Source organism: Tyto alba, unplaced genomic scaffold (assembly GCF_018691265.1).
Source record: "Tyto alba isolate M040663 unplaced genomic scaffold, T.alba_DEE_v4.0 Super-Scaffold_42, whole genome shotgun sequence".
NCBI classification, from domain to species: Eukaryota; Metazoa; Chordata; class Aves; order Strigiformes; family Tytonidae; genus Tyto; species Tyto alba.
This window is the reverse complement of record NW_024881318.1, coordinates 3,135,872-3,150,364: the sequence shown is the minus strand read 5'-3', so window position 1 is coordinate 3,150,364 and position 14,493 is coordinate 3,135,872. Positions and strand designations below refer to the sequence as shown.

Here is a 14,493-nt window from a genome sequence, read left to right as displayed (position 1 = left end):
AGAGTGGTAGTATTTCACCTGTTTTCTCTCTTCTCTTTTTATTTCCCAAATCCAGCCTGGTTGGGAGGAAAGAATACATTTGGATGGAAGAACGTTTTATATAGACCATAGTAAGTAAGCACTCAGGTACTACAGCAAATAGACAAAGGGAGGTAATAAATATTGAAGTGAAGCTTTATAATTTTACTCTTCATTTAGGAAGCCAGGTGTTGATATGTGGAGACATTGATACCAGAGACTTAGTGCCCTCATACGGTACTGTATATTCACTGAAAGCTTGCTTTTAATTGGCTCATCAAGCTTTGTCCCTCTCTGACTTGTGAAGCATTAACATTTCTTCTTTGTGGTTTCTTTTGTTCTTGTTGATATTTTGGATTCGTCGTTGTTGTTGTTGATGATCCCATGGCTTATTTGCACTTAATAAATTAAAATATACACTAGGAATAGAAAATAAGATGAGAAAAGATCATATAGCCACAACTCCACATATAGGCAGTGGAGAAATTAGCACCTATAAGTACTCTTTCCTCCCCTTTAAAGAAGGCCTTGTGGCAGTGCTGATTCTGATCTTATTTCCTATTTATAGCATGTCAAACTGCACCCAGCCCATTAATATTATTCAGTTCTGTTAGTGAAGTTCTACTGTAAGTGATGTTTCATTGTAGACTTGTCTTATTACAGCATTTCAGAACTACTGTGTGAGTTTTTGTTGTTGTTTGAAAATAAAGCAGCCCAGAAAGGTTGGGGGGTTGTTTCTTCTTTTTTTTTTTTTTTTTTAAAGACTTCAGCTGGACTTTATAATGAGATATTTCTACTGATAGCATAATCTTCATAGAAACAGATAAGTCACTAAACCATTAGAAGAGGGTATATATGATATGCAAAAATTAAATAATTAAAATCTTAAACTATTACACATATTTGACAGTATTATGTTTTTCCTTCAGTATCAGTAATACTGACTCTGATGCTTATTTATATTGTATATATGACATTATTAGGTAATTATTAAAAGACTGGCTCTAAAGCAATACGAATTTTGGAATTGCGTAAATAGTTTTAAGTAAAAATTAGAAATAATACACTTGTCAAGGATAAGATTAACCTCTTCCAAACATCCGTTCCAAATTATTACTCTTTATATCGTCTGTAATTGTTTTTCCCAACAGATACCTGGAAACTTAAATATGGCAAATTATTCTAAACTGCTGCCACTGAGGATTCATAGAATACAGCTGCCGTATTTAAAATAGCAGTATAATTTTTGAGCTTCCCAACCTCCTTTCAAAAGTTTTAATTTTTCGGTATCCTAAATCTGCTTAAGTACGTGTTAGTCTCTAAGAGTTGTATATTAATTAGAATTTCCCTAGGAATTTATAATCGCTATCAAACTAAATCTGTTTGCATCCGAAGTCTCTCTCTGGGCCCTGTTCTGACCGGAGGTTTTTAGCAGCGGCTCAGAAGCCGGTGTCCAGCAGGTGCCCTCTGGCGTGGGGCTGTGCCACCCCCGGAGCGGGACGCGCTCGGGGGCGCCTGCGGCACCGCTGGTTTCCCGGCCGGCCTGTGACGGAGCCCGCGGGCTCTCCGGGCTCGGCTCGGCTGGGCCCGGCCCGGCTGGGCTCGGCTCAGCCCAGCTGGGCTCGGCTCAGCCCGGCTGGGCCCGGCCCGGCTCGGCCCGGCTGGGCTCGGCTCGGCTCGGCTCGGCCCGGCTGGGCCCGGCTGGGCTCGGCTCAGCCCGGCTGGGCTCGGCTCGGCTCGGCCCGGGCACGCAAGATCAGCCGGCCGTCGTTCCAGCCCTCCTCCGCTAAAGCCGTCAGTTAAATGCAGAGCTGCAGTCAGCTCCAGTATTGGAATACAATAGAGATGCTGGCAGAGGCGACTGATTCAGCCACTGTTAATGCCCTGGTTCCCCGACACACTTTGTAGTCCTTCTGCACAGCTGGCCAGTACTGTTGTCCTGGTTCTGAAACGGCTCTCTCGTCCCTCCAGAGAAACTGTAAAACAAGCCTAACGCAACCAGCACAGAAGCCTCCTCTTGCGGAGCAGTGCTGCTATTAAGCGTCCCATACGAACTAGTAAAGCAAAGTACTGTTACGAATAATTTAGGTATGACTTGTAATCTAGTAGCCTGAAAATGCAATATTTTTATATTTTAACTGTAAACAGTTCTAATTTCTGCAGCGCTCAATCTTTTAACAAAATAATAGAGCCTCTAGTTTTCCATGACTGGTCCTTAACTAGCTAAGTCAACGTTATTTACCGTCCATGAGTAAAACAGTATTCTCTATTTATTGCAGCATACCTATACTTTGCATTTCCTAGGAGCCTCACGGGAAAGTATGATCTACCTGTTGGAAGGGAGCATGAAGGAAAACACAAAGGTGTTCCAGCCATACTCAGAACAGTTATCAGTGGTTCAGTGACAGAGGGATGGATATATGAAAGGGGTTCCTCTCAAAGTCGGTCTTGGATCCACCATTCTTCCATATATTCATTAGTGATTTGAACAACTAATTAGGGGGAATGCATTCATTAGTTCAGCAGGAAGCGACAGTGTAGGAGAGGTGAGAGGTGCTCACCGGAGCAGGATGAGAAATCAGAATGGGTTTGGCAAATTGCCGCTGTAGTGTGAAGTAAGATGCTGTTTAATAAGAATTGCAAAGTATTGCTCAGAATGGGAATAATTAGCAGAATTTTCCTTGAAAAGGGCATTAAAAAACCTCATCAGCTGGACACGAGTTAAGTCATCCTGTGATGTATCAACAGGAGCGTCTTAAATAAGACCTGAAGTAATCCTAATCTCATCCGCACTGGCAGTGTCTTGGTGGTGATAATACTGCGTCTAGCGTGGGTAGTGGGCCACTTAGGAAGGGACCGGAGCAAACAGAGGAGAGGGAATCCTCAAAGGCCCTAGAGCCCGATTTATGGGGAAAGACGTAGCGTCGTACCTGTGGGAAGACTCCAGAGAGATGGTAGAGTTGGGAAAATGTGCTGCAAAAGGAATGAATTTGTTATCCACATCCACTCTGGGTAAGACAGGGAATCGTGAGCGACAGCTCCAGGTAGAGTAGCTCCCGTTACACCCTTCTTATTGTTGGGGCATTTAAGCACTTACAGCATGAAGTCTCTATCTCTCTAATACTCTGGAAAAAAAAATTAGACAAAGGTTTGTCAGTACCATCATACGCTCTTAAGCATGTAGGGCAATAAGAAAGAATTGACAAACTTGCGGTCATTTCCAGTTGGATTATCTTCGATTTCATGGAAAATGACCACCATCGTTTGTGGCTGCCAGTTTCAAGTAGGTATAAGAAATTAATTGGTATAAAACCAGTGAACTTTGCAGAAGGAAATTTGGCTGAACAGACTGAAGCAAGATGAAGAGGGCCAGATGAGGCGTCACAGGCTCTGGTCTGTGGCTCTCCTGTGGTTTCTGGAGCTCTCAGTCTAACGGCCTTCCTCCATGATTCCAATAAGCACTAAATAGGCTTTATGTGTAGAGGGAAATAAAATAGCGGTTTAGCATTAAATTAACTGATAAATTAAATTCCTTGAAATGCTCTTGTGATCTTTTTGAATTTTCTTCAGCTAACATTTAATGAATGTCACCTTCCAGATCCCAGTCCATTTTAAAACTAGCTTGGGATTCTCAAAACTTGTGGGTCTCTCCCAAATGTAGAAACGTGGAACATACTTGTGTTTTCATATAAGTGGGTTTGGTTCTTTGCTTTTACCTGCAGTAGCCATAAAAACAATTTTCTTGACATTTAGCGTATTTATTCCCAAACCTAGCAACTACAGAACTTAAAATCTGGACTACAACCTTAGTATACGTTTCATAACTCAGAGCAGTGTACGTAGCACACAGCTGTGTTGTTATTGCCCTTCCAGTGCAGGACGTGAATGACTTAGATGCCACCTGCAATGGCAAGGTTTAGTTTGGTTTTTGGAGCATTGTCTTATTGTTGCAACATCATCATTTTGTTGTGATTCTGTTGTGTTCAGAATCTTGTGAGGAGCGGTTGTGCGGAGGCAGGGAAAGTTTTACCGCGGTCCTGTATAACCTGTCACCCTCCTGGTGCTCTTAAAAACTGTAGATGAAAAGAACTGGAATCTGTCGTGTTACTGCCAAAATCTCCTTTGGTCAAAACGGAATGATCTCTTACACTGTAACTGTATCTTTCTGCCTCCCTCAGTCCTATAAACTTTTCATTAAATCAGTGTCTAGGACATTTTTCTTTTTTTTTAAGATGTTATTCCCTCTAAACGTAAATACAGACTGTCTTTTAAAAGTACTACATTTTGGCTATCTTCATGCAAAATTTCAAAAAAGTAAACTTAGCCTGTCATTTGACAAAGTTTTTGGGTTCCTTTACCTTTCAGGCATGAAGTCTGTGTGTTTCTAATACAAGTTGAATCCAAGTCCATGTTCAGGTAGAACATGTTTACTACTACAGACGTTGAAATAAAAGCAGTGTAAATACACTGGATTCTGTTGTAGTTCTGCATTTTTGAATGAGTGTTTTCAACTAAACAGTGTGATGGGGTTTTGCTGTAGATGGGTGAATGCAGCCTTTTTTAACCCTGAAATACTAAGTTGTGGAAATGGTAGGAAAAACAGTTGTAGGGAGAAAAAAACAACATAAGTTCACAGTGTTGTAACAGAGAAGTAATGCTGCTATTTTTTTTTTGTTATTTACAGATAATAAAATTACCCAGTGGGAAGACCCCAGACTGCAGAATCCAGCCATTACTGGTCCAGTAAGTACTGCTGTGGTTTTTTCCCAGGAAGTGCCGTGGCTCCCGACCGCTCGGTTTCGGCACGGGGCTTTACCGAGCAGCGGGGCGTGCCCGTCCCCCGGCTCGGGCCGGGCCCTGCCTGCTGAGCAGCCCGGGGGGCAGGAGCTCGCCCTTGCCTGGCCTTTTCCTGGCGGGCGTGGGGGACCCGGCTGCCGGCTCCTGCCAGTCTGCCAGGGCAGGGCGAGCTGCCGCGGCGGGACAGCCCGCCGAGGGCTCCCGGGGCTGCTGCCGCCTCCCCAGCACTCGAGTGGTGGTGCCACTCCGGGGCCCTTGGTCCCGTGCGCCCGGGCTGGAGCGCACTGGGGACTCTGCCAGCCCGCGGCCCAGGGCGGCGGGGGGCTGCCTGGGGAGCCCTGGGGCACCCGGTGCCGCGCGCGGTGCCCGGCTGGGCCGCGGGCTTGGCTGCGGAGGCGCCCCGGCAGCAGCCTCCCGGGCAGGGGCCGTGTCCAGCGGAGCGGTGCGGCTCCTGTCGGGCAGCCACGGGCATGGGAAGTCGGCTTCTGCCTTGGAGCGCCTAGGCAGCGTTCTTCACGGGGGGGTATGACAGTAAATTGCAGAACAGCTCTGCTTTGGCTGGCGGAGAAGGCTCCTGGCAAGGAGAGGCTCGATGCCGTTTGGCTGATTTTCGTTTTTTATACTGTGTTGCTCCTGCGTGAGCCTCTCTCCCTTCGGAAGCTGCATAGCTAAGTAGCCTGAATGGCATTTCACGCGCTGAAGCACACAGAAACCCATCATTTCTCGTTTGTTCCATTCTCCTCCTGCAACCTGAAGCTTTCTGCACTAGGTGGGGATGATGAATGTGGTTTCGGAAAGAGATCCATTAGTGATGTCATCCCTGGCTGAAAAATAAAAAATCTAAGATTTTTGACATGATTTTTTGCTGTTGTATTTGCTGCTTATTGTGATGATGTAATTCCAGGGCAAAAGTAGTAGAGTGGTATCTTTAGCTTACTTTTGACATAAAACGGATGAATTGGAGAGGGGAGGAAATGTGATTTTAAATCAATTGCATCTAAAATAACGTAAGTGTAAAATACTCTTCCGATTTTTTTCCTTCTCCACCCTTCTCGATATTGTAAATAACCTAGTATGGAACAAACAACATCAAATCTTTGACACTTTCCCAGCCTCTTTCTGTTCGTTAGTTTGATTCCCAGCTTTGGTTTAGGGCCGTTTCTCCTGAAGGCTGGGCAGTGGAGGTTGCAGTCCTGGGAGCGGCAGTCCGGACCGCGGCGGCCTTTGGTCCGCCTCCTGCTCGATGGCTGACGCGCTCCAGTGCTTGTGGCTCTGGTTCCACCTGGTGCCTTAAAAGGCTTGGCTTTTTTGGACACCTGTATGCATTTCCTACCTGGTGCAAAAGCAGAGGAGGGGTCTGATGAAGACAAGCAGGTAGCAGGGAAGAACACTGTCCTCTTCCTGACCCCTGTGCTGGCCAGCACGCGGCCTTTGGGTTAACATCAGTCGTAGCGATCTTCTAGCGTAGCGTCAGCTCCTCGCGTACCTCTGCACTATGCAGGCAGGAAGGAGCAGCACAGTGTTAAGATAGAAACGCCTTTCAGAACTCTGAGAACCTTTGTTGAACCTCGTGCGTGCCCGAGAGGCCTTTCAGGTAGCTGGAAATCCACATAAATATTTCAGAGACTTGTGACATTTGGTAAGGCGCGTTTACATACGCCAGAAGCAAATTTTCCAGCTCTGCTGATTAATGTAATTCTAACAATCTTCACTGTGCCTTTTTTTTTTTTTTTAACTTCTAAAATTGTTCTGCTGTGTTGCTGTTACTTAAACACGTGGTCTAACTCACAGGCAGCTGCATTGAGTGAGTATTCAGATAAATATTACACAGTGACTTGTGCTTGGTTCAGAAGGATGTTAATTTGTTTATAAAAATGCTTTCAGATTCTCGATTAAAGACATTATGAATATATATATTTTCATTATAAGCCATTTATAGCTATGATACAGTTTGTTGATAGTTTGATAACTATTAAGAATTAGATTAATAATTCACACTGGGCTGAAAAGATAATTTCTAGCCATGGACCTTCCCCTGCCTAGTTCGCCGTGCTGTGTAGGTGTACGTTGTGTCCTGCACTTTTTGGAGGGCAAACAGCGATTGTTGTTAATGTCGTAGCTTTACTGAAGCCCCTTAACTTGTTCTTAGGTTCATTTTCAAAATTCTTTGCATTTTGCGTCTTTAGAGTAGCACCTACCAATGCTTAGCACTTTCAGCTGTGCAAATCCATATTCCGTACTGACACTACTAGTCCTTTTAAAAATTCAGTATCGTACGGCATGCTCATTATTTCCTAGTGAGACACATGGATGGCAGAAACACATTCCATGCCTTTTTCTCTGTTAAAAATTGTTTTTGTTCTTTTCTGTTCCTAAAAGAAGACAAAAAATGAGGGTAAGTGGATGATAAACAGAAGAACTGGATTGAAAGTTTTCATACCTTTTAACTCAAATTACACACTGAGAAATGGGAGAATTGTGGCTGCTCTATGTACTTCACGCATGGTGGATTTTTGTAGACGAACCTATGGCATACGTGCGTAGAGAGCATGACTTTAAATTTCTTTTTTGTTTAAATAACATTGGAATATCAAACTGCTAAATAGCTGAAATAAACCGTATTTACGATTCTCTCTCTGATAGGCAGTTCCGTATTCCAGGGAGTTCAAACAGAAATACGACTATTTCCGGAAGAAGTTAAAGAAACCAGTGAGTAGAAATGTGCTGCTTTGTGTTGGAATCAATTATGCTGTGTCTGGGAGAAGCAACAGATTGTCCCGAGCGTAGATACAGGATGGGGTTCTATCTTTCTCTAACACACTTGCCAATTTTTCTTGATGGTGCTACTCCTCAAGGGGTTGAGTAGGAACCAAAAAAAATGAGGGAAAGTTTGAATGTCATTGATTTCTCATCAAAAACATTTACCAATCTTTAAGACTCACATTTTCCCACGTGGATGCAGAGTCAGAGTGATGAGGCACTATTTCCCATTGCAGCTGAGACTAAGTGGTATGCTAGTTTAAAAGCCTTTAGGTTGAAAATGGCCTTGGGGTTTGATACTTCATCTTCAACAGCGGACTTCGCAGGGCAGAGCTGGGGTGAGTTGGCAGAGCGGAGCCCACAGTTGTGCTGGATCTGGCACAAGCTTCTAGCGTTCTTGTTCTGGGAAAAAAAGGATTCCCAGTAACATCTTTAATGTAAGAGAGCACTCAGCATTAGCCTGCGTGTGATACTCGCTCATAATTAACAGTAAGCAGCCTTGGCCACACCAGCTGTAATTTGAAGAGGGACTTGCCAATGTCTTTACCTGTTTATTGTGACAGCACCTTGAATTTTCACCTGGAGTCTGACCAGTGCTTGCACACACTAAGCACTTCAGTTGTCAGGAAAAAGCAACCCTTCTGAAACAGCTGTTTGGAGTCAGTTTTATCAGGAAAACTATACATGGCTGTAACAGTCCTATTTATCTGTTCATCCAGTCGTCCTTCCACAAATTCTTAACTCAGTTCTTTCTGTGTTTCCCAGACTGAGCTCCCTGGGCTAAGTCATAATGGGTGTTAGCTCCCTCCTATTTAGACAGAACTTCCAAAACATTTTGGCAGCCTGATTCTCTTTTTATTTACATCTTTGTGATTCAGTTCTGTTTGCATGTATGGTACTGTAGGTGTTCTTGTTGTGAAAAGCTGTTCTAGCCTTTACAGATATGTGAGTAAAGCAGTTGCATAAGTTTTGTGCATTTGATACCATTTTAAGCTAAAATGCCCTTAAAATAGGGCACAGTAATATCAATCATTTTCTCACTTTTGTTTCTTTTGTTAGTTACTTTTCTTTTTGTTTTCATTGTTTTGTCAATTATCATAGAAATCCATGAACCACTATCCTGGAACTTACCTAGTTCACCATGTGCTAGCGACCTGTAGCCTTAGAGAGCACTGGAAAACAAAAATAAAGGGAAACTTTGGACATCAGATGTCTGATCTGTCATTTAGTTGCTACCGCTATTTACTGAGACTAACAAGTATAATATAATCTTCCTTCACACAGGCTGATATACCGAACAGATTTGAGATGAAACTACACAGAAATAATATTTTCGAGGAGTCTTACAGAAGAATCATGTCTGTGAAGAGACCTGATGTACTAAAAGCCAGGCTCTGGATTGAATTTGAGTCAGAAAAAGGACTTGACTATGGAGGTGTGGCCAGAGAATGGTTCTTTCTCTTGTCCAAGGAGATGTTTAACCCTTATTATGGTCTCTTTGAATATTCAGCAACGTAAGTGTCCATTAAAATATTTCCATTCATAAGAATATACGTTAGATTTTGCATAAGAGGCAAAGTTAAACTGGAAGGAGATCATCCTTTATGGTGCAGCAGTGCACACTCTCAGCAGTCAAATCTCTCTGTTCTGTACTGTCACTTCTTACTTGCTTCGCAGAGAACCTTTCACATTGTCAGTGAAATCTCATAAAATGTTTTCATTATTAAGACAACATTCAGTGTTGCCTTGCTTGCAGCAAAACTGCAATTTTTGAGGCTAGTAATAGAGAAAGGAGTGATGTCAGACAAAAGACTCTTTTTGTGCCCTCCCATCTCATTGTGAAACACCTGCCACCCGGAATTATAGAGCTCCTTTATAATTAGCTCATAAAACAGCTCCTCATTTACATTTCAGTAGTTACACAGCAGTGGCCCTACATAAATTTAAATTTGGTTTTGTCCAGTTTTAAAGTCTTTGAGCAATCCATCAGTGTAAATGAGAGAGCAGGTCTATTGCCTAAAGTACATTTGGTTTAAGATGTTGTCTGTAATGTCACATTGTGCACTTAGCTACAGTGAGGATGGCTTTCTTAATCGCAGGCAGTAGTTTTGATGTTTCTGTGTCAGTATAAAGCTCACTCCTTTCTCTGATAAGTGTTGAATAGATTGTAAAGCAGATGAACAAAGACTGCAGAATGAGAGTTTTCTCGCATTCGTGTCTCCGAAGAGACACGTTCTGCTGTTGAAGGGAAGCACAACACTGGCCAGCACAGACTGCCTCTCTGTTAATAGAGTTCACTGGATACACATTTGGTTTGAACTATTTCCACTTACGGGATATAGCTCGCTGTAGATATCTAAAATACATTCTTTCATTTTTGGTTCAGGAATTTAACTACTTTAAGAAATAAGAAAAAGAAATCTACTTAAAACCTCTATATGTTTCTTCACAGGTTAAGAATATACTGCAAATTAAAAATACTGCTTTTACGCTAATATCTGACACGCATGCTTTCACACAAGTCTTAATGCTTTGTTACCCAGTTAAAAGATGTTCGTTCTTTGGCAGCTGTTTCCTGTATCCTGGGGGTTAAGTGTATTTCAGAGATCTCGGGTATGTGCAGTTTAAAACGCTAGTAAGAAAATGTTCTTTATCCTGGGACAGCATGGGACCATGGGCCTATGCTTAATTCCTCTTCAGTACCTTCAGATATTTCAAGAATTAAAAGCAACTGCTGCGAAAGAGAGCACTAAAATTTTAAGCCCTGAAATTTGTCTGGCAAGAGTGATGAAAACTCAAGCCCAACAGAGAGCAGAAAAGATAGCTCAGCTGCAATTCCCGTTGCGCTGAAGCTGACGGCGGGATCTTACCGTTTTCAATGACGGCAGGCTTCCATCCCGTGGAGAGGTTAGCACGGCCCTCTGGCCCTCGCCACGGGTGGACCCCGGGCAGCCCACAGCAGGAGTGTGTTCCCTTTGCCGAGCAGCAAGGCCGTGTTGACCAGGGGGCCTGCCCACACACTGGCAGGTACTGCTGCGGAGAACGGACAAATTACATGGTTACACACTTCCAGAAATGAACAGGAAATGGCCCTAAGCTCTAATTCTTTATTAACATATCTGAATATCTGGTTATTTAAAGACTTGGTTATTTAGATATTTTTTTTTCTTTCCCCAAAAAAGGGACAACTACACACTTCAGATTAATCCTAATTCAGGTCTTTGTAATGAAGATCATCTGTCGTATTTCACATTTATTGGTCGGGTTGCTGGTCTGGCAGTATATCATGGGAAGCTACTGGATGGTGAGTTATCACACTGTATGCCTATGCTACTGTTACCGGATCTTTATTAAATGAAATAAATCATTTCAATGATTCATAGGCTTTAGAGTGCAGTATTTCTGGAGGCAAAGTCTGAGAGAAAGTAATGGAATTGGAAGTGTTAGAAATTGCATTCCTGATGCGAATGGTGATTCCAAAACTACAGTGTCTTACTCAACAAATACGTTTCATATAAAGTTTTGCTCCTTCCTCCACTTGTGTTAAAACTACAGAATCGGGATTGCTAAATAACCACTATCCCTAAAGGAAAATCACTAATTTTATATCAGGCATTTCCATGCAAACCTGCAGCCAAAGCAGTTGTGTGGATGTCAATTGCAGCATATTTTGATCTGTAAAATTATTACTGAATGATTTAATGAGCAAATCTGATTTCTGCCAAACTTTGAAATCCCACAACAAGGAAACCATTTATAAACTGATCAAATTTTGTTTAGCAATAGTGCAGCATGTTAGAAGAGGAAGCTCACTGTCCTGGTTTTGTAGCATCTCCTTTGAGAGAAGAGCAGTTTCAAATGGATTACAGTACCTTGAGCTCAACTCCCCATCTTTTGCCTGCCTACCATTAATGTTTAGTGGCACATGGTAATGAACGGCACCATGCTCAAGATTGAAAAATCGGGCTTTCTGTGCCTGGACAGAAATTGAGCCTGTCGTGGTAACTCGAGCAGTTACAGCTCTGTTGCTTCCAGGAGGTTTTTTTCTTGCTGGCACACTAAGAAGGATCATGGTGTATTATCCTTGAGCAGTCATATCTTTGTGAGATGAAAATGTAACAGTGCAGGTAACACTCTGCCCTCTCTTTTAGGCTTCTTCATCAGACCTTTTTACAAGATGATGCTGGGGAAACCAATAACTCTGAAAGACATGGAGTCAGTGGTAAGACAACATTTAAACTGCATCAGCATTAGCAATTCTCTATTTTTTTTCTCTGGGGAAATTTATGAGAGCTAGCAACTCCAGTACACTGCATGGTGGAAGACACAAGGTCATAGTTGCAACAACTTTAGAAATATATGTACATACTTTTTTGTAAAACAAATTTTCCCTGCTAGGACAGTGGTTTCAGTACCAGTGCACTAAGAGTAGGGAGAGGGACAAGGGAGAAGAGACATGAATAGGCCAGCGAGCAACAACATAAGACATCTAAGTATGCTTTCAGATTTTCCCCTGTGTCAGCCTTCTCCCCGTTAGGAGGAGCACCCCCAGCCCCCCCCGCTTGCTTGTCACCCTGTGGAGCAGGAGGGGGAGATGCGAGGGCTTAGTCCTGACCTGGCAACACAGGGAGTTGCCCGTTGTGCTGGAAGGGAAGGGGTTAGCAAATGATAAACCGTTTTCTCCAAATACACTTCAGGAATGCAGCACAACTTGTGCCCTTATGTCCGTTCTGGTTGTGTTCCCTGCACTTCCTCTGCTTTCACACCTTCAGCATTAACTACAATCAAGTGCTTTTGTGTTTGGCACTCCCTAGGAGGAACACAAATTGTTTTACAAGTTAGTAATCTCTAACTTCACTGTTGTCCTTCATTTTACAGTACAAATAGGATCCCGCAGATGCCCAGCCTAGATGTGCAGTGTACCAGTACTGGAACACAGTACATTTCAGATATGTAGAGCAGCTAAATAGAAATGCTTTCCATTACGTTAGCAGGATGACACTTGTTTCTGGTTTTTGAAAGCTTTTGAGGTCTGTCCAGTTTTTCCACTGCCATGGGCTGTGGAGAGCCTTGGAGCCGTTCCCTTTCCCCTCTGTTACTGGTTGGGCAGCACAGCTTCCCTGGGCAGGGCTGCTCCAGGTGGGCACGAGAGCACCGAGAGCCTGGCCACGTGCCCCCTGCCCCTGCCCGGGGCTGTCTCCAACAGCCAAGGAAGTCAGTTGACTCGCAAGCCCAGCCCGGAGGCAAAATCGCCGATAGTGAGGGGCTGCAGCGCAAGGACGAGCTTAAAACCAAGCTCCTGAGACACGTGTCCAGGAGGATCTTAAAAGGAAGTTCAGGCCTTTGTATTGTAGTGGGGGAACCTTTCCCTCTCATTCTCAGCTCCGCAACAGCTGTCCTTGGCCTTGTCAAAAGTATACTCGGTGTAAGAATAAAACACAGGTCGTTCTTGTGGATGTTTTAGACTTTTGCACGTTTTCAGTTACTGAGATAAATGCTAGTTCACCTGCTTAATCTCTCCTCCAGCTTCCACTATCTGTCTCATAGGCACCAAGTTTTGGCAGGTCATTCTGCTCTTGAAGCATACTTGAGTAAAAAATGTTTTAACTTTGAAATTAATTTTTTTGGCTCTCTTGCGTGGAAATATTAAATGCTGGTTACACATACCTTCTTCTCTTTTTTTCTTGGGTCAGTCTTTAGTTATGAATGGAATACATGATGAAGATACAACCCTTTTAGGAAATGAGAGGGGTCTTTTATTCAGCAAACATCAAGGCTTTTAATAGTAACAATGCAATCAGTTATTGTATTATCGATGTAATGAAGTGGTGTATAGATTGTGTTGAAAAGGATGTACAGTTTTATCAAGAAGACATTTTCTAGCCAACTATTTCACACCGCCATATACTTCTTTACCTGATAGATATGTAGAGTTAATTTATTGCGTTGTATAAGAATGCAATTACAAATCAATTAAGAAAATTTACATTATTCTAAAAATAGATCTAAGAAAAATACCTATGGGTAAAGTAATCCATGGTACCCTGCTTTACAGTAGCTGTGCAAATGAATGAGTTGTCATTTTTCCAGTCCCTTTGGAGTTCTAGATAGTTTTATTTGTTCAGTTTAAAGTTAAACTACATTTAATGCTCACGTTTTCAAACTTTGTTTAATTATAACCTGCTGTAGGATAGCGAATACTACAACTCTTTGAAGTGGATCCTGGAAAACGACCCGACAGAGTTGGATCTCATGTTTTGCATAGATGAGGAAAACTTTGGACAGGTATGTAAAGGTTTTCCCAAAAGTCCGTATTTCCATCTTATTATTGGTTATCACCAAAAAGTAATTAAATACTGAGCAGTGGCTCATGGCTGTGAACTTGATCGGGACAGTTGAAGGTTAATGATCGGTATAGGCTGACTCTGAGTATTTACCCCTCTCTGTTCCTGAACTGCCTTAAGACTGGGGGTGCCAAAGAAGGAAACTACGTTCTCGTCAGCAATATGACATCTCTGGGAAAAGCAGTGCTTGAAGCTGAGTAAACACTTGCAATGAGGAGTAATGAAGGTGTTACACAGTCCGTGGTAGAAAGCAGTCTCAGCCTGGGACTGTTTGGGGTTTTATAGGTTGAAGATGTTTGAGCAAAGGGCAGAGTGAGTGGTAGAATTATAACCAGTGAAGGGCTCTGTGCATAGTGTCTTTTATTACAATGCAGGCAGATGATACAGCCAAAGGGAGAGTGCCTATTTTAGAAGGGTTCACAATCTGGGGAGAACTTTGTTACAAATGAAAACTGTCAGATAAGCTTTTAAGAATTGGGAAGTAAGTAGGTGGGAACATAGTTCATCAGCTGAAATTGTAACTCATTTTATCAGTAGAAGGTGTAACAACAGCTCATGGTACAGTTTGTCTTGG

The 14,493-nt window shown here is 42.8% G+C and overlaps 1 protein-coding gene and 1 long non-coding RNA gene across 2 annotated transcripts in view; one reads left to right on the top strand and one right to left on the bottom strand.

Moving 5' to 3' along the window:
- NEDD4L (NEDD4 like E3 ubiquitin protein ligase) overlaps positions 1-14,493 on the top strand; it is a 185,540-nt gene that overhangs the window by 155,946 nt on the left and 15,101 nt on the right. Inside the window, 7 exon segments of the mRNA XM_042804482.1 lie at positions 56-110; positions 4,703-4,761; positions 7,459-7,524; positions 8,860-9,089; positions 10,758-10,879; positions 11,727-11,797; positions 13,765-13,860. Of these exon segments, the coding sequence (XP_042660416.1) occupies positions 56-110; positions 4,703-4,761; positions 7,459-7,524; positions 8,860-9,089; positions 10,758-10,879; positions 11,727-11,797; positions 13,765-13,860 (699 nt within the window).
- On the bottom strand, positions 7,836-10,601 carry LOC122154634. Its single transcript, XR_006166659.1, has 3 exons — positions 10,446-10,601; positions 8,707-8,747; positions 7,836-7,977 (listed from the first exon to the last, which is right to left on the bottom strand). It is a non-coding gene; the product is annotated as an uncharacterized LOC122154634 (long non-coding RNA).